The sequence below is a fragment of the Oncorhynchus tshawytscha genome, linkage group LG06, assembly GCF_018296145.1.
Source record: "Oncorhynchus tshawytscha isolate Ot180627B linkage group LG06, Otsh_v2.0, whole genome shotgun sequence".
NCBI lineage: Eukaryota > Metazoa > Chordata > Actinopteri > Salmoniformes > Salmonidae > Oncorhynchus > Oncorhynchus tshawytscha.
In genome coordinates this window covers 64,384,818-64,405,022 of record NC_056434.1, presented here as the reverse complement: position 1 = coordinate 64,405,022, position 20,205 = coordinate 64,384,818, and the positions used below count along the sequence as shown (strand labels likewise).

The window sequence follows — 20,205 nt, the reverse complement described above, 5'->3', positions numbered from 1 at the left end:
TCCATCATTGGGAAATTGAAAAGATATGGAACTACCCAGACTCTGCCTAGAGCTTACCATCCTATCAAATTGAACAACCGAGCAAGAAGGACCTTGGTCAAGGAAGTGACCAAGAACCCAATTACCACTCTGACAGAACTACAGAGTTCCTTGGCTGAGATGGGAGAACCTGCCAGAAGGACAGCAGTCTCAACAGCACCTCACCTCACCAATCTGGGCTTTATGGGAGTGTGGCCAGACGGAAGCCACTCCTGAGAAAAAGGCACATGACTTCATGCCTAGGAATTTGCAAAAAGGCACGTGAAAGACTGAGAGCATAAGGTAAATGAGTCTGTGGTCTGAGACAACAATTGAACTCTTTGGCCTGAAAGCAAAGCATTATGTCTGAAGAAAACCAGGCATCACCTGTCTAATACCATCCCTACCGTAAAGCATGGTGTTTGCAGCATCATGCTATGGGGATGCTTTTCAGCGGCAGGGACTGGGAGACTGGTAAGGATAGTGGGAACAATGAATACAGACAAATAAAGGCAAATCATTGATGAGAACCTGTATCAGCGTGCAAATGACCTCAGACTAGGGTGAAGATTTACGTTCCAACAGGACAATGACCCCAGGCATACAGCCAAATCAATGCTGGAATGGCTTCAGTCCAAGAATATGAAAGTCCTTGAGTGGCCCAGCCAAAGCCCAGACTTGAATCCCATTGAAAGTCTGTGGAAACACTTGAAGATTGCTGTTCACCACCACTCCCCATCTAACTTAACAGTGCTTGAGAAAACCTGCAAGGACAAATGGGAGAAAATCCCCAAATCCAGATGTGCAAAGCTGATACTGACACACCCAAGACAACTCAACGCTGTAATCGGCACCGAAGGTGCTTCTACAAAGTATTGCCTCAGCACCTATTTTTCTATGTGTGTATCTAGAACAATCCTTTATTTAGATGTCACCATAGGAGAACCATTTTTGGTTCCAAGTAGAACATTTTTGGTTCTAGGTAGAACCGTTTTGAGTTCCATGTACAACCCTTTACACAGAGGGTTTTTACATGAAAGCCAAAATAGTTTACCTGGAACCAAAAAGGGTTCTACATGAAACCAAAAATGTTTCTCCTATGGGTACAGCTGAATAACACTTTGGAACTCTTTTTTTCTACAAGTGCGGTGGTGTGAATACTTTGGTAAATGAGATTTCTGTATTTACTTTTCAATACATTTGCAAACATTTCTAAAAACATGTTTTCACTTTGTCATTATTGCGTGAAAATATTTCATCAATTTTTGAATTCAGTAACACAAAATGTGTAATAAATCAAGGGGTATGAATACTTTCTGAAGGCACTGTACCTCTGTATGACTGGAGGTCTTTGCTCAATCTGAGGTATCATTGTGGTTATTTTAACAGGCAGCTGCTTTTTCACAGCAATAGGGGATGTTGGTCAAAATACCAGTGAGTCAAGATATAGATGTGTTATGAGGAATAAGAGAAGGTTAAATGTGCTGTCCTCATGAGAACAAAAACCAGGCATACAAATGGAGGAAGACATTTTCCTGAAGCATACAGTTCCACTAATACCCATGAGTCATGACATATGAGCAACATATACTATATCAACCCAGAAGCTCCTTTTCAACCTAATTCCCCCTGGATCCCGCTATACTGTAGTCTATGAACCAGTCCATGGATTGCACCTGGCTGAGAACAGTGATTAAGCTCGTAGCAGCGATAGAGGACTACTTCAATTTTTCAAGAATGAGTTTGGGTGTCTTAAAGGAGCATTCTGGGATTGCTACATCCGTTTTAAGACTTTTAAATGAATGATATATAGCCATTGATTCTTGAAGAAAAAAAAAGAATATAAGAAAAATTGTCTGATCTATGAATAATGTTTATAGCATTAACTTCATAATATAACCATATACATCTCAAGGTAAAAAAAATTGCCTAGTATGTGACAACAGACGGTGTTACTCTGAACAAAGTCCAGTACTCTGATCAAAAGTCCATAGGAAATTATTTAGAAATGTTCAGATGACAGCACTATCTGTCAGCGATGTCTCAAGTCCTCTGTCGTCAGTCATTTTGAGGTTGCCAGTCTCACTAGCTCTATTTCACAGAGCACAGAACAGAAGTAGCACATATTGCAAAAAATAAATAGGGACACACAACCGCACCCACTGACTTTCACACTTTCAAAACAACACTTCTCCACGCACAAATACTCTGCAATACATTAGTGTATCTGTGTTGATAGGCAGATTTACGCACTTTTACGGCCTCTGTTTGTTTTGTGTGCGGTGTAATAAAGTAGGAAAATAAGAGACCAGAGTCCAGCTTGCACACACACACACGCACACACACACACACGCACACACACACACACGCACGCACGCACACACACGCGCACACACACACACGCACGCACGCACGCACACACACGCGCACGCACACACACACACGCACACACACACACGCATGCACACACACACGCAAAAACACGCAGAAGCAGGCAGCAAACACTGTGGGAGGCCTAGGAGGTAGACCACACTCACAGTGTGGGAGTCAATTACCACTAAGTCATTCCCCTCTGTCTGTGAATGACTGTAAAAGTAGTTGAATCGTAATGTTTTGAGAGCCTTTCGAGGGGAAGCGATGTGGTTTGTGAAAAGGACCTGTGCTAGATAACCTGACATTTCTGGCACAGAACTGAAAGATATTATGCAAACTGTCTTGAAAGCGTACTTCCATTAGCTTTTAAAAATTCACAAATGTCAATTGTTAGATATTGGACAGATCAGCTTTATACCAATATCTTGGTCACTGTGTAAACAGAGTACAGTGTACTACACTCTTAGAAAAAAAGGGTTCCAAAAGGGTTCTTCAGCCATCCCCATAGGAGAACCCTTTTGGGTTCCAGGTAGAACCCTCTGTGGAAAAGTGTTCTACAGCCAACAAACACTTTTAGGTTCTAGAAGATAGCAGCTTTTTTTGCTAAGAGTGACGGCCCTACTTGCATGTTAGACATCCCACATTAACACATACCCACAATTCTCCCATCCCATGTAAATGTACACATCACACATTAAACCAGCCTGGGAGGCAGACAATGGTGATCCTCTCTGTAATTCCAGAGGACCTAGATGTAATGTCAGGGCTAGCCCATCCTTATCAGTGTCCCATAAGGTCATGTCCCTCACTCCCTTCGCCTGTCCTCAACTGATAAGCCTCACGCAGCCTGCTCTGAGACAGTAGAGAAATGACCCCCAAAGCCTTAGTAAAGTTTACTTTGGTGACAGTGACACACACACACACACACACACACAGTTTGTCACTGATGGCCCAGGTGAGTGGTAAACCTGGTTGGCTCTCCTCCCCACCGCCTCCGCACTCCACCCTGACCTTAGACTGGAGAAGAGATGTCGCTCTGTACCTCTGATAGCATGGACTGGCTTAATGTTTAGCCTAGGGTCTAAACACACACACACACACACACATAGACACAAAGAGGCAGACCGGGAAGCAGTATAAAAGGCAACGTAACCACAGAGACATACACGGCTCAGGGATGGAATCAGGAACACTACACGTAAGGAGGGCACTAGGCGGTAAAACTTTGGGTGAGTCATTGAGTCACTTTTTGGGGAGTTGGTTTTATAGGATTGCATTTTTATCACAAATAATTTCAGATAACAATCATTACTATCAGCTAATCAATTTGTTACAGTGGACCTACAGCCATAAATGTTTCTATGCTGAAATAAAACTTGTTCAGTTCTTTCCTAAGCTAAGAGTCTTTTACAGTAACAGCCTGATCCATAACAATCACAGATAAAGTCAATTGTTTGTCTGTTAAATTGAGAACAATAGACTCTATAGACCATAACAATGCTGACATAGTATAAGCACATTTCTTAAACTTTGCATGGAATACCATAGAGACTTTTTAATAGGAAAGCATGTAGTGAAATCGTCTGTGTTTCCCCCGTGAGTCAATAGAAGACAAAGGTTATTGACTTGCACCCCCCTCCCCAACGTCAAAAATATTTTCACATGACACTCCCCTTGTACTGTAAAAAAAAAAAAAATGCAACCAAGGAAAAAACAGTTTCAAGTTGGATATTCAACGGATATTCGCTCTTTCAAACCTCAATAACATTCAAACTATTTGAGCCACAGACTCCAAATAATTGTCATGATGTTGGAAAAATTGCGCACAACATTGCACAGGTCATATTTGCACTATTTGTACATTAATTTGCTTTCCAAAGCTAATAAACATGTGGAAATGTGAGCAGCATTTTGAATTCCTAATTTAATTAGGAAGTACAAACTTCGTTTACATTTGAATTTCAATAGCTCCTTGGTCATGTGACCTACTGACTTCAAACAAGGTGCAGAATGTCCACTCAGTGGGCCTACACATTGCACATCCTTTAGTTTGTCCATTTTAATCTCACATGATTTTACATTCATTTTGAAACTTTCAAATTTCAATAGCTCCTTGGTCATGTGACCTACTGACTTCAAACAAGGTGCAGAATGTACACCGACTACCCTTCTATATTGCACACGTCTTGGTTGTATACTGTAAAATCATGCGGTGTAACGTACATTTTTCATGGTTTTTTTGCAATAGCTACTTGGTCATGTCAATTACACACCTAAGAAGCATACAGTGGATATACACCCATATTGCATAACCTCTAGTCATGTATCTTCTATATTGTTGTACATTATTATTAGTTTGACAATTAGTTTCGGGGTTCAGTCCAGTGTTGTGTATACCATTTTCTTTAATATTTATCTATAATAATTGGTAGTTCTAAGTACTTATTTTCCCTGTTTTGTATTTTGCCACAGTATTTAACAGCGGTACACAATAGGAGAGAGACAGATAATATCTCATTTCGTTATTAAAGGAAAAGGTCAAAGTACGAGAGTCATGCTATGAATTGTCCAAAGCAGGGATGGAGAGTGAGATAGTGAGGTAGGCTGCAGTGGGTTTACTGGTCAATACATATACTGAACATGTAACCATAGTAATGGTGGCCAGGAAACCAATGAATAAAAAATGTATATTGACAAATTAAACAGAAATTGTAGACCTTTAATATTTTCCAACATGTCAACAGAGACTTTACTTCAATTAAGTACGAAACATTTCACCGTGTTAACTTTCTCTTTATCCCTGGTTGATGTACATGTCAGAGCCTCTTCAGTGTGGATGGGGAATAGCATACATTTTCAACAACAAAGACAGCACTTCCAGTTTGTGTTCTTCACTCTGTTGAGCTCGTTTGTCTTCATTCCTAGGCACAGCACATGGAACCACCGTTGGCGGGGAAAACATTCAATCTAAAACAAAACAAAGCTTAACACGTTATAAATAATATCAAATATCAATGCAGTATGACGTATTAGCCATCCATTGTGTTATATCATAAATTGTCTTACATGTTACTAACCCAGTCAGTCTTTGGGCCACATCCAGGTTCTTTATCAGTGGCACACATGAAGCAGTTGTTGAACTCTGAAATCATAGGCATGACCTGAACATACAGTGCCTTGCGAAAGTATTCGGCCCCCTTGAACTTTGCGACATTTTGCCACATTTCAGGCTTCAAACATAAAGATATAAAACTGTATTTTTTTGTGAAGAATCAACAACAGGTGGGACACAATCATGAAGTGGAACGACATTTATTGGATATTTCAAACATTTTTAACAAATCAAAAACTGAAAAATTGGGTGTGCAAAATTATATATACAAAGCATAAAAAAATATTTACATTTACTTAGAATTAAATGTCATTAAATACCAGATATTTTTAGTATAACCTCAAGCCATTTTTTTCGCAGTTGCTCCATGTGTTTTTGAAGGTTCTATATCAATTTGGGAGGGATGTTGGGGAAGTTCTGACCTAATTGTCACATAACAGCTAACCATCCATTATTGAAAATATAACTCTCAACCCTGCATTATACAGACCCCACAGCTGAAGGTGTCCTGCTGCATGGTGGGAGTTATTTCCCCTCCTTTTCACTTTGTCCACCCAGTCATCTTTTCCATGGCAGAAACTTCTCATTTTGAGGTATTCTCTTTTTTATTTAAACATAACAGGATTCTGATTAATATAGGCATATTAATACACAGGCCAAAAATGTTTGCTGTTTTCATTATCACTGTAATTTAGTAGAGGTAATTTCCTTTATGCCCCATTCTACACACACACACACACACACACACACACACACACACACACACACACACACACACACACACACACAGCCTAATTATAGGCACTGAACCATTTAGAGGACAATAATAAAAGTAGCATATAGGATCCAACCCTATCACAGAGTGAATAAATGTAGAGCGTTTGTAGACTTTAAGGAAAAATTATTAAGGGAAAGTTTCATCAGTACGTGCTGAGTTTTTGAACATAATACCTCTATTTGCAATAACAATTTATGATATATACAGATGAGCAATATTCCATGTACCAACATGAAATGTAGGACGGACATAAGACATTCCCACATACAGTATACACGTACGTAGAGGTATTTTTCAGCTATGATTTTACCACTCAGAATCCATAATGGATTCGACAATGGGGCCATCACAGGATGTAATACACTCTTACAACAATCCACTTTTTGATCTTCTTGACTTCTTATCTGGTAAACTGCTACCGTGTGACAAGAAAGGAGCCTCAATTAGGGGTTAGTGTACTCCAGTTAAAAAGGTCTGGTTTAGATTAAAAACTATTGCCCTGTGTCCCCGTTCTTAGGGGCATGAGTGACTAGTCAGTGGTAGAATTGAGTTGGCACTTTATTGGCCCAAACATCCATAAACCCACTAGTTGAGGTTGAGGTTGAGGTTGAGGTTGAGGTTACTCATTGCCAGTAATTAGTAATATACATTTTTTTGCATTAATGCATTGTCTTCTAACTGTCCAAGAATAGGATACAAAGCAATAGAAAACATTTGTTCCCATAAATACAATGGAGGATGTCTCTCCTCATACCTCTGGCACTTTAGTCAGACTGCCAGACTGTGTAAAAACTTAATGATGGGGCCAGCAACGGAGATCCCATTGACTAAGCACCACGGAGACCAATCAGGAGAGAATACACAGGTCAAGGGTGCCAATTGAAAGTCAAGGGGTGTGTCTGTGCCTTTTGGATGACTCTCTCTTTATAGAGAACCCCTGTGGTTCAAGTCAAGAGCTACCCTTCCACTTTCAGTCTGCTCTGCACATGTCTGAAAGTGACAGAGCTAGCAGCCAAGACAGTTTTTCACAGTATGTCCTAAAAAATGTGGGACATAAAAACATTCAGCTCCATTTCCAGATAACTACATAATGATATTACATGTCCTTATACTTGGTTAGGTGCACATCTAATGTTCTTCTATGTTCATCCTTCATACTGTATGAATTATGTTTTACACAATATGTTTAGAATTGTGATAAAAAAATGCTTATTGTCATGTTATGATGAGTATTTATTTACCTCACCCACAAGCATTTGTGGGGCTGCAGAGTTTTAAACTCTGAATGATGGAGAAGGAAAGAGGGTATTTTTGTCTGTAGACCTCACGACAGCAACCACCACCTCGCAATTGTTTCTTCACCACAGAGCTGTGACCTGCAATATGCAAATGAAACACATTTAGAAGAGTTATTGTCTTCTTAAACAAGAACCGAAAACAAACATATACCAAATATATACCACCCCTACCTTGTCACAACACAACTGATTGGCTCAAACACACTTAAGAAGGAAAGAAATTCCACTAATTAACTTTTAACAAGGCACACCTGTTTATTGAAATGCATTCCAGGTGACAACCACATGAAGCTGGTTGAGAGAATGCCAAAAAGTGTGCAAAGCTGTCATCGAGGCAAAGGGTGGCTACTTTGAAGAATCTGAGATATAAAATATATTTTAATTTGTTTTACGCTTTTTTTTTACTACATGTTTCCACGTGTTATTTCATAGTTTTCGCTATTCATAGTCGTCGCTATTATTATACAATGTAGAAAATAGTTCAAATAAAGAATGAGTAGGTGTGTCCAACCTTTTGACTGGTACTGTATGTGGCCACATTATTATAGGACGACTTGGGAGAATGATGATCCACAAAATACAGCAGACTGGCCTGCTACTGTGCCTTTCTAGACCTTATAAACCATTCGAGAGCAGAGCCACAACTGATCCAAATGGAAGGCAATATTCAAATCACAGGGCTTTTGCGCCGTTGTTCAAATGACATTATCACTGCAGTTTACAGCCTTGGTGCAGCTTTGAATGATTTTACAGTTAAGCCTATTGCAGATGTGGACCAACGATCCACCTGCCACTATTGTCACTATGCATGGTGGATAGAGGGCAGGATAGACAGACTTGTAGACTATATTGACCTGTGGTGAAGTTAGCTCCCGGAAAAGCATAGTGCATAAGGGAAGTAAAAAAACATGTTTACATAGGGGAGGAGCATGAAAGCAGGAAAGTTGTGATGAGGAAATGTGTCGAAGATGGACTCAATGATATAGTAAAACCTGCAAAAGGGAGAATGCAAACCAGGGAAGAAACATTCTCTTCAACATTTACACTCATCATAGCATCTTCAGCGGTGGTTTTCTTCTTCTTTAGCTGACAGTACCAAGTGAGAAAGTTCATTAAAATAGCTTCCCTTATCTCAGTAGCCCACCACATGGCTGGGTTTGCAGGATCACTCATGGGTGTAGCTACAGTAGTAAGCATATATCTATTATGTATAACTATATCATTTTAGTGGTAGAATATTTGTAGAGTGTATCCTTAAAACCATTTAGTAAAGGGCAAACTTTATTGGGTGTAAAGGTCACACTGGGTGTATGGGTTACACACAAGTTGATGCTGTAACTAGTGGGAATGACTGTCTTTCTCGATCTGACAACTGGGGTTTTGTGTATTTGCCTGGTGAACCTGCTGTCAAAATGACATTTCTAATATTGCATAACTAAATAGTTATCATACTGTAGGTATCACAGAGCTGTAACTGAACATGGAAACATACAGAGTGAACCATCTCAAACCATTCCATTTGGACATGCTAAGACATCATGAAGACAACAGATGATGAAGAAACATAAATGAGACAGAGAATAGTACAGTTGTCTCCTGATATGCACTGGCATGGGTCTATGACTATGTGCATTTAACCAGAGCATGCAGATATGTGGAGCAAGTATTTTGTGAGACTGTTAAACTGCTCTGTGTTGCATAATACTGTAACTGTATCACGGAACCCAAACTTGCTGCGCGCGTGTGACATCCTGCATATCGTGCATACATTTATTTTGTCCCTCTACACCAAACGCGATCACGAGACGCAGGTTAAAATAGCAAAACAAACTCTGAACCAATGACATTAATTTGGGGACAAGTCGAAAAGTATTAAACAGGTATGGCAATTTAGCTAGTTAGCTTGCACTTGCTAGCTTTCTGTTTAGCTAGCTTGCTGTTGCTAGCTAATTTGTCCTGGGATATAAACATTGAGTTGTTATTTTACCTGAAATGCACAAGGTCCTCTACTCCGACAATTAATCCACACATAAAACGGCCAACCGAATCGTTTCTAGTCATCTCTCCTCCTTCCAGGCTTTTTCATCTTTGAACTTATATGGTGATCGGCAAAACAGTTCGTCTTTCAATCATCCACGTGGGTATAACCAATGAGGAGATGGCACGTGGGTACCTGCTTCTATAAACCATTGAGGAGGTGGGAGAGGTAGGACTTTCAGCGCGATCTTCGTCAGAAATAGAAAGGAATTCTATTTTAGCCCTTGGCAACGCAGACACTCGTTGGCGCCCGTGAGCAGTGTGGGTGCAATAATTGAATAACATGGATTTCAAAATGTATTTTGCGATGCTTGCGCATGTGACGTGTCCAGTCTGGTCAGCATGTAACGCTGTGCACTCATCACTCGTAATCGACTGTACAGTCTGGACAGGTGAGAAATACTTCAATAGCAGGCGACAAGTCTTGATATTCTCTTCCTGTGACAGAGGCTGGTGATGACGAGGAGGCCCCACCAGAGCCACCAGAGCGGGTGACCCATCGTCCCCTGTCCCCTCTGGCCCGCCTCTATGTCTACGCCCTGCACGGCTGCCTGTGTGAGGTGGGCTTCACCGCTGTATGGGACTGGTGGGAGACCAAGGACAGGAGGCTGGCAGGACACACCAGCCTTTGGGCCCTCCCCATGTATGCCTTGGCCATCTTCCTCATAGAGGGCCTACGTGGCAGGCTGTTGGCCCAGCGCTGCCCCCTGCTGCTACGCATGCTGGTCTACACCCTGTTCATCTACCTGTGGGAGTTTAGCTGGGGCGTGGTGCTGAGGTTTTTAGGAGCCTGTCCATGGGACTACTCTGGGTTTAGCTATAACTTGGCAGGGCTGGTGACTCTTGAGTACGCCCTGCCCTGGGCCCTGGCCTCACTAATAGCAGAGCAGCATGTCATCAGAAAAACTCTGAGAGTACGACTGGCTAACTGATGACTCTCTGTAGAGGATTACCAAGTCATACAGTCTCACCTACATCCTATTATATACACAGCATACTTAAGCAATAAGTCCCGAGGGGTGTGGTATATGGCCGTTCTTAGGCATGCCGCAACGTGGAGTGCCTGGAAACAGTCCTTATCATAAACCCCCGAGGTGACTTATTGCTATTATTGCTGGTTAACAATGTAATTAGAGCATTCAAAATAAATGTTTTGTCATAGCCGTGGTACACAGTCTGAAATACCACAGCTGTCAGCCAATCAGCATTCAGGACCTGAACCACCCAATTTATAAATGGAAACACACCATGTAATTGACAGTGTCCTCACAAACCCTTAAGTCCATCGTTTTCAGTGAGCATGGTAATAAACTGTCAACATGGTAATACCGGAAAGCATTTTTACCGAGAGAGCACTAGTCGGTTGCCATGGCAGCGAATAACAAGTGCACTATCAAGCATCAAATGAGGCAAGCTGGAACATGACAGAATGTATCAGTCATCTGCTCTGTGGGCAGTACACTGTGCTGGGAAGAGAATCTACTGTAGGGTCACTGTCACAAACCCACACACCACATTCAGTTGAACAACCTAAGTACTGTTCAAACATCCTAAAGGATCAAAGGCTTCATATTAAAAAAAGGTTTTAATTAGTAGGCCCGTCAAATATCTCGACTAACGTTCAGTGAATTGCTGATTTCTATTTTGTTCTGCTCTCTTACATTCATCAGGTTTGGACTACAGAGAAATAAAATGAGTTTTTCTGAACTTTGGGTTTAACTTGGTTAAATGGATGTTGTTAAAATGAATCTAATGCAGCATTGCATCAATGGAAGATAAAAAGTTATGCTTCAGTGTGTGGTTTACATGAAGGGAAGTTTAACAGGAAGTACGTGTGAACTTCCTCATTCAACCATCCTGACTGCTGTGAAGTGCTAACGAAACCATTGTGTGTGTTAACAAATAAAAGATCACATATACCATATTTGTATTTATTTATGAACACTTGTACAAATTGTACAAATGTACAATTCAGTTTGAATACATTTCAACACTGATTCAGGTGTTCATGCAATGGTTTCATTCCGAAAGCATGAAAATATATTGTTGTTGCTATGTTTATTTGTCAAGATGTTCTATTACAGTTTTGTTTTGACTTCCTGTTTTAGTCAATACCTCCCCAAATCTTATCTTTGAGCTCATTACAGAGTGTTAATCTTTAACGTCATTTATGACTCAGGGTTACAATCACGGTCTGCAGCAAAAGAACATACAATCTCTTTCGCTGACCCTCCTTTTCCCTTGTGCGTCGCAGCAGAGAGCGTGCTCGTCAGAGGTCATGCACGTCTCCTTCCTGGGTTTTGAGTGACAAACAGGCAAATTCTCCCCTCCACTGGTACCGGAAGCACCGGAATCATACAAAAACAGAAATTCAAACAGATTCCTCTAGCAAACCACAAAATAATAGCATCTACTGTATGAATGGTGACCTCTTTCTTCTTGGGTTACTTGAATACAACATTCTTTCTCTAGAGCCATTATTTATTGGGGCAATTCACAAACATGCACATATCCACTCTATCTTCCGTTTCCTTTTCTTACCACACTCATCATCCCACTCACTGGCTGTGTCCCGGAATGAGTAGGCTGTCTCCTGTGGACTGAGGGAACTCTTGGCCATCCAGAGTCACATGGGGAGGGATCCCTCCTGGGAGAGGATGAGAAGGTGAGGACGAAAGTGCAAATAGACAGAAGGAAGCAGAGCGAGTGAAATGAAAAGAGAGAGATACCACACGTTTAAATAAATAGTGAAGGCATTGATGACGTGACAGAAATGCAAATTCTCGAATAGATTAGTGATACTGTACCTACTGCCATAACCAGACATCAGTTTCTTGTTTACAAACCTCTGTCTGCCCGGGGCCACACAGCATGGTCTGTCACAGAGTAGTGGAAGTAACATTAGCACCACCATCATCCTCTTTACACTCACTGTCACGTTCTGACCTTTATTTCCTTTGTTTTGTCATTATTTAGTATGGTCAGGGCGTGAGTTGGGTGGGCAGTCTATGTTTGTTTTTCTATGATTTGGGTATTTCTATGTTTCGGCCTAGTATGCTTCTCAATCAGAGGCAGGTGTCATTAGTTGTCTCTGATTGAGAATCATACTTAGGTAGCCTGGGTGTCACTGTGTGTTTGTGGGTGATTGTTCCTGTCTCTGTGTTTGCACCAGATAGGACTGTTTAGGTTTTCACACGTTTCTTGTTTTTTTGTAGTCAGTTGTTCATGTGCACATTTATGTATTTAAAGAACCATGGACACTTACCACGCCGCAAATTGGTCCTCTGATCCTTTTCGCCTCTCCTCTTCGGAAGAAGAGGAGGAAATCCTTGACACTCACTAGACTGATAAACCAGACCTATAGCTCACTTTCCTCCTACTACACCAGTGAGCAACTAACTGTAATTTTCAATATTAACAAGTCATGAGTTTGAAACAGTGGGGAGCTCAGTCTGGACTGGTTGTTGGTCGCTTTGAAAGGTTTCAATGAACGTAAAAGGTCAACAAATACAGTGCCTTGCGAAAGTATTCGGCCCCCTTGAACTTTGCGACCTTTTGCCACATTTCAGGCTTCAAACATAAAGATATAAAACTGTATTTTTTTGTGAAGAATCAACAACAAGTGGGACACAATCATGAAGTGGAACGACATTTATTGGATATTTCAAACTCTTTTAACAAATAAAAAACTGAAAAAGTCATCATTCCAGATATTCCAGGGTCACCTCTGTCTCAAACTGGGCCCTGAACATGCAGATGGGGTGTCAGCTGGCCAGGGAGGGACGCTGTTTTTCCACTCAGTCTCTGAAGTGGAAGGGGGTCATCACATGCAAGGTGTTCTGAGGCTGTCTGAAGTCTAGACAGACAGAAAATGATAGCACATTGGCCAACAGGGTTCTCGTGTCGTGGGACACACTTGCACAGCAAAATATCCACAAACCCGATGTAAAACCACACAAAACATAAAAGTAGTGTGCAACACCTACTGAAGCCCACCTTTCCCATTGTCTCTTTGTGAGAGGGGGAGTCACCTGGGTTTAACTTGCCTGTTCTGTGCTGCTCCGACGCAAAAAAAACTGAGGACCACAGCATCCGCTGAGTATTCCCTGCCGAGCACTAATGTTCACAAAAAAAGTGTTCTGTTTAATGCCGGACTAAACTCAATGACATGCGTCTCACTTTTGAATCACTGGCACCAACTGGGTCCTCAGGTTTTCACAGTAAAACCCTCTCAAAATGTCTGTAGTGTCATCCACACATTACCTGAAACCACAGAGGCATGATTTCTTTCTTTCTCTCTCTCTCTTTCTTTCTCTCTCTCTCTCTCTCGTAGGGGGGTCAAGGGGATGTGAGGTGTGAGATGTGTGTAAGAAGAAGGCATGGTGGATGGTGGTACCTTAAACCTTAAGTCTTTGAATGAAGCCTCCTTCTCTCCAACACCAGCCCCACAGTGTTATCCAGTCTCTGGGGGGAGTGGGGGATCCGAGCTGGGAGCAGAAATGTCTGAGGACCAGAAATGGACACAGGAGGACATGGGGTGTGTGTGACACAAACACAAACCTAAAAAATCTGCATAGTTTTTATGACACTATCACATATGTTAAACAGTGGACTTGGCGAGAGAAGCTTGGAATAACTGTTGTTTCTCTCACCGGTGCCTTGTGGATACGCACAAGCTCCTGAGTGGTGCAGGGGTCTAAGGCACTGCATCGCAGTGCAAGGGGTGTCACTACAGTCCCTGGTTTGAATCCCGGCTGTATCACATCCAGTTGTGATTGGGAGTCCCATAGGGTGGTGCACAATTGGCCCAGCGCTGTCTGGATTTGGCCGGAGTAGGCCGTCATTGTAAATAAGAATTTGTTCTTAACTGACTTGCCAAGTTAAATTTATGTTTTCCATTCTCTACCACCTTCAGACATATGTCCCCTTCCACCGAGTAGAGCTGCACAAAACAAGACAGGAAGAGGACATGACAGTAAAAAGTAATACCTTCAGACTAGAAAAAACACAGATACATCATTCGGAGGATATCTTAGGCTTCCCATCACATTCAAGTGCTCACTAAGCTATGAATGTGCTTCTACTGACCTCCAGTGGCTAGATTGTGTTCTTGAAAATGCAAGTGCAATCCTCTCTGCTTTGTAAATACACTGAGTACACAAAGCATTAGAAACACCTGCTCTTTCCATGACATAGACTGACCAGGTGAAAGCTATGATCCCTTATTGATGTCACCTGTTAAATCCACTTCAATCAGTGTAGATGAAGGGGAGGAGACGGGTTAAAGAAGGATTTTTAAGCATTGAAACAGTTGAGACATGGATTGTGTGTGTGCCATTCAAAGGGTGAATGGGCAAGACAATAGATTGAAGTGCCTTTGAACGGGTTATGGTAGTAGGTGCCAGGCGCACCGGTTTGAGTGTGTCAAGAACTGCAATGCTGCTGGGTTTTTCACACTCAACCGTTTCCCGTGTATATCAAGAATGGTTCATCACCCAGAGGACATCCAGCCAACTTGACACAACTATGGGAAGCATTGGGGTCAACAGCCAGCATCCCCGTGGAACACTTTTGACACCTTGTAGTCCATACCCCGACGAATTGAGGCTATTCTAAGTCGATAGTAGGAAGATGTTCCTAATGTTTTGTACACTCATTGTATAAAGTCTTTACATAGCGCAAATAAGTCTGCTATCAGCTCTTACTGTCTGGGTCCAGATTGATGACACACAACCAGGGTGATGACATCAGAGGTCAGGGCTCTGTAAGATGAATAGGGCAACCCCCTCAGCCCACCCCCACTGTTAACTAAGAAATAAACAATATACCTGATTACTTCTCTTTTACTTTCTCATACACTAGCTAATTCCTGTATTCTAAAGAAAACTGACTCACTGGCTGTGTCCACAAATGATCAGACTCCTGTAGACAGGGGGAATCTTGGCTAGAGTCATAGAAGACCTCTCCTGAGGGAGGAGGAAAGGGTGAGAGGTAGAGAGAGAGAGAGAAAAATGTGAGCAAAGTAGCATTAACATCTAAGTAGCTGAAAAATGGTGATCACATCAAAGTTGATTTGTCACGTGCGCTGAATACAACAGATCACCTTACAGTGAAATGCTTACTTACAGGCTCTAACCAATAGTGGTAAAAAGGTAAGGTGAACAATATGTAGGTAAAGAAATAAAATAACAGTAAAGAGACAGGCTATATACAGTAGCGAGGCTATAAAAGTAGCGAGGCTACATAGACACTGGTTAGTCAGTCTGATTGAAGTAGTACGTACATGTAGATATGGTTAAAGTGACTATGCATATATAATGAACAGAGAGTAGCAGTAGCGTAAAAGAGGGGTTGGCGGGTGTTGGGTGGGACACAATGCAGATCGGGTCATTCATGCGTGGGGAAGACACATACCAGTTGCATATCCACGAATCAGTTTCTCTTCTCATCCCCTCAGTCTCTCGTGGCCAATAGAGAAGGGTCTGTCATGGGAAGAGCAGGGCAATATGACATCATCATCATCATCATCTTCACACTCTCTAATCAAGCCCCAGGTGGACTAAAGAGCAGTTTCTCACATTTTCCTTTCCCATCAATTTGTTAAGGATCGGCCCCTTTTTTCCAATTTTGGCCTAAAATGACATACCCGAATCTAACAGCCTGTAGCTCAGGCCCTGAAGTAAGGATATGCATTTTCTTGGTACCATTTGAACGGAAACACTTTGAAATTTGTGGAAATGTGAAAGGAATGTAGGAGAATATGACACATTAGATCTGGTAAAAGATAATACAAAGAAAAAAACAACCTGTTTTTGTATTTTTTTGTACCATCATCTTTCAAACGCAAGAGAAAGGCCATAATGTATTATTCCAGCCCGGATGCAATTTAGACATTGGCCACTAGATGGCAGCACTGTATGTGCAAAGTTTTAGACTGATCCAATGAACCATTGCATTTCTATTCACAATGATGTATCAAGACTGCCCAAATGTGCCTAATATGTTTATTAATAACTTTTCATGTTCAAAACTGTGCACTCTCCTCAAACAATAGCATGGTATTCTTTCACTGTAATAGCTACTGTAAATTGGACAGTGCAGTTAGAATAACAAGAATGTAATCTTTCTGACAATATCAGATGCGTCTATGTTCTGGGAAATGTTCTTGTTACTTACAACCTCATGCTAATCGCATTAGCCTATGTTAGCTCAACCGTCCCACCAATCCTGAAGAAGTTAATGAGCTCCATCTCTCCACACTACATCCCCTCTCCTTCGATATCCTGGAGCTTGGCAGGAGCCACAGTCTGCTGGGAGCTCAGTCTAGACATGCATTTGTGAAATCAGATTAGTTCTTGCTAATCTGCTTCCTTGGAGATGAAGGTCATGTGACAGATTTATCTCCCAAGCATATGTTAAAGAAGGCTGCTACATATGCTACATTTCCATCCCTCTCTCCCTCCATCTATCCATCCATCCAGATACAAGACAGATGATTGCTTAAATTAGTGGATAGATGATAATGATCTGAATTCATGTTGTCAAGTATGGTTGTTGACATGTTGAATTGTGATCCTCCAATAAACTATCCCTACAATACATGTCTAGACTAGCAGTGTTTTTCATTCAGTTTACAATGTTAACATAACCATACTACAATAAAACAATGGACTCTTTTTCGAAAATAGATTATTATACACAAGCAAAACTGCATCATGTTATAGAGGGTAGCCTGAAGAGAAAGAACACGTTTAGTCAACATAGCTTCGGGAAGTAGTTTGGGGGTGGGGGTGCTGCAGGACGAACACGGGACTAATGCACTACTTTTGTGAAAAAAGGTTAACTAAATGTATTTGAGTGTTTACCAGCATGTGTAACTTCAGTCTGTTAATTATCTGTGCAAAACAGTTAATACTTGTGGAATATATAAATACTTGCTTGATATTTATTTTCCAGTTTCTTGAAATACTTTGCAAATGCAACTTATTTCTATCAGTCGTTTTACAATTTAGTAGACACCCTTATCCAAAGCAATTTACAGTAGTGAGGGCATGCATTTCATACTGGTCCCCCGTGGGAATTGAACCCACAAGCCTAGAGTTAAAAGCATAATTCTCTACTACCAACTGATCCACATCATCACATCACAAAACAGTTGATGTGTCAATGTAGTCAATCAATTACTGTATTGTGCATTGTCTTTATGGTGATCGAAAGTCCACAGGGACAGGGCAACAACTCTTACAATTCCAACGGTTGAATCCTGCAAGATACTGTTTTATACACCTACCTTTTTTGCCAAACCAGCAATGCTGACATTGTTCCTTAATTTAAGATTAGGGCTATAATTAAGGTTAGCAGTGTTGTTAAATTAGGGTTACGGTTAGGAACATAAACTGTAGAACTATGTGGGGTTTAGCCATAACTTTGTGGCTGTGGTAACTAGTCAGGACCCTGTAGCAGCCACGATTTCACAGAAATTAGCAACTTGTTATGAAATGAATATTCGTACTACAACCACACAATATTATATCACTTTCCAGATTAGCTGTCAAATACACACGGCCAATATAGGAAAATACAAGTTAGTCACAATAGACTCGACAACGAATAGCTCTCTATCCATCCAATGAGCAGTTCAGGCGAACTAACGTTAGCAAGCTAGTTAGCGATGTTCAAACAACGCAAACGACTGATTCGGCAAATCAGTAATTTATTAAAGCTTAGTCGGGTCTTGATCGGTTTCTATAGGTGTTGCTGTATGGTTCTGGTTGTGTTGTAACACATAACAGACAATATAATTACCGATAAATAAACCATTAAAAAAAGAGAAGATAGCATCCGGTTTAGACTGTTCATAATCTCTATTGCTGAGCCGTAGAAGTGGAGCTCCAGTGGCGCAATCGGTTAGCGCGCGGTACTTATATGACAGTACATTGTAGAGCTATGCCGAGGTTGTGAGTTCGAGCCTCACCTGGAGCAGTATTTTTACTGCTGCAGAAGAGTGATAGGTATTAGCCGTTGAACTTGAGATAACATTGAATACGTGAACCAGCCGCTCAGTACCTACCTAAACTGTCAGTGACTGACAATTAAGCAGTGTAGACAAAGACGATATGAGGTAGGGACTTTCTTCTCTAACATATTGTTTTGCCTAAACCTAGTACAAATATAAAAATGTAGGTAGAGTAGCCTAGATATTACTTGTTAGATATTGCTGCACTGTGGGAACTAGAAGCACATGCATTTCGCTACACTCGCAGTAACATCTGCAAACCATGTGTATGTGACCCATACAATTTGATTTGATTCGATTTAATCACGATTTGTCATGTCTTAGCTACATGCTATTTCTTAGCTACATGTTATCATTAACATATATTCCTGCTGTTTTATGAAGACACAACAAAATAGCTATCATCCACACTCCCATCGCGGGGGCCAGTCGTGTATAGCTATAACGGACATTTTGGTGACCTTATTTGACTTTTTCTGCTGCTTTTGAGACACGGTTCGATCCCACCTTGGGACACTACTTGATTGAGTATATAAAACACAAAAAAATCATACTATTGATCTCTCTATTATTATTCTAATATGTATTCATTATAGAATTGTCAGTATTTATGATAAACCTTTAAACTGCACTCTTCCTCTCCTCCCTGGCTCTCTATTGTTCAGCTCCAGATGACAAACCTACACTGTCCAAGGGTTGCAGGTCTGCCAACTTCCTTCTGGTCACACATTGTATTCAGAGAAGTATCCAATAAACCAAATTGCTTTAAGAACAATTCTAAATTTATTTTTGATACTGTCTCAAAGCTAACTAAAAAGCAGCATTCCCCAAGAGAGGATGACTTTCACTTCAGCAGTAATAAATTCATGAACTTCTTTGAGGAAAAGATCATGATTATTAGAAAGCAAATTACGGTCTCCTCTTTAAATCTGCATATTCCTTCAAAGCTCAGTTGTCCTGAGTCTGCACAACTCTGCCAGGACCTAGGATCAAGAGAGACACTCAAGTGTTTTAGTACTATATCTCTTGACACAATGATGAAAATAATCATGGCCTCTAAACCTTCAAGCTGCATACTGGACCCTATTCCAACTAAACTACTGAAAGAGCTGCTTCCTGTGCTTGGCCCTCCTATGTTGAACATAATAAACTTCTCTCTATCCACCGGATGTGTACCAAACTCACTAAAAGTGGCAGTAATAAAGCCTCTCTTGAAAAAGCCAAACCTTGACCCAGAAAATATTTTAAAAACTATCGGCCTATATCGAATATTCCATTCCTCTCAAAAATGTTATAAAAGCTGTTGCGCAGCAACTCACTGCCTTCCTGAAGACAAACAATGTATTCAAAATGCTTCAGTCTGGTTTTAGACCCCATCATAGCACTGAGACTGCACTTGTGAAGGTGGTAAATGACCTTTTAATGGCGTCAGACCGAGGCTCTGCATATGTCCTCGTGCTCCTAGACGTTAGTGCTGCTTTTGATACCATCGATCACCACATTCTTTTGGAGAGATTGGAAACCCAAATTGGTCTACACGGACAAGTTCTGGCCTGGTTTAGATCTTATTTGT

At 41.1% G+C, this 20,205-nt stretch overlaps 1 protein-coding gene, 1 long non-coding RNA gene and 1 other non-coding gene across 5 annotated transcripts; 2 read left to right on the top strand and 1 right to left on the bottom strand.

Moving 5' to 3' along the window:
• Positions 1–3,425: 3,425 nt before the first annotated feature.
• On the top strand, positions 3,426–11,538 carry LOC112252871 (transmembrane protein 229B-like). Its single transcript, XM_024424548.2, has 2 exons — positions 3,426–3,620; positions 10,064–11,538. Exons 1-2 carry the CDS (start codon positions 3,569–3,571, stop codon positions 10,546–10,548), a joined length of 537 nt encoding a protein of 178 aa, XP_024280316.1. The 5' UTR covers positions 3,426–3,568; the 3' UTR covers positions 10,549–11,538.
• A 1,714-nt stretch (positions 11,539–13,252) lies between these two features.
• Positions 13,253–18,833, bottom strand: LOC112252872. 3 transcript variants are annotated; one of them, XR_006083638.1, is made up of 6 exons: positions 16,793–18,408; positions 16,031–16,098; positions 15,512–15,582; positions 14,269–14,558; positions 14,013–14,119; positions 13,253–13,472 (listed from the first exon to the last, which is right to left on the bottom strand). It is a non-coding gene; the product is annotated as an uncharacterized LOC112252872 (long non-coding RNA). The 3 variants fall into 3 exon arrangements; XR_002953899.2 differs by lacking the exon at positions 16,793–18,408 and adding an exon at positions 18,422–18,833 and having other exon boundaries at positions 13,253–14,119; XR_006083637.1 differs by having other exon boundaries at positions 13,253–14,119.
• Positions 18,505–18,598, top strand: trnai-uau. Its single transcript has 2 exons — positions 18,505–18,542; positions 18,563–18,598. It is a non-coding gene; the product is annotated as a tRNA-Ile (tRNA).
• Positions 18,834–20,205: the final 1,372 nt, after the last annotated feature.

Coding starts and splice junctions, on each gene's coding strand:
- LOC112252871 (XM_024424548.2), top strand. CDS start 3,569: ATGGAATCAGGAACACTACACGTAAGGAGGGCACTAGGCGGTAAAACT. Junction 3,621..10,063: donor ACTAGGCGGTAAAACTTTGG/GTGAGTCATTGA, acceptor TTCCTGTGACAG/AGGCTGGTGATGACGAGGAG.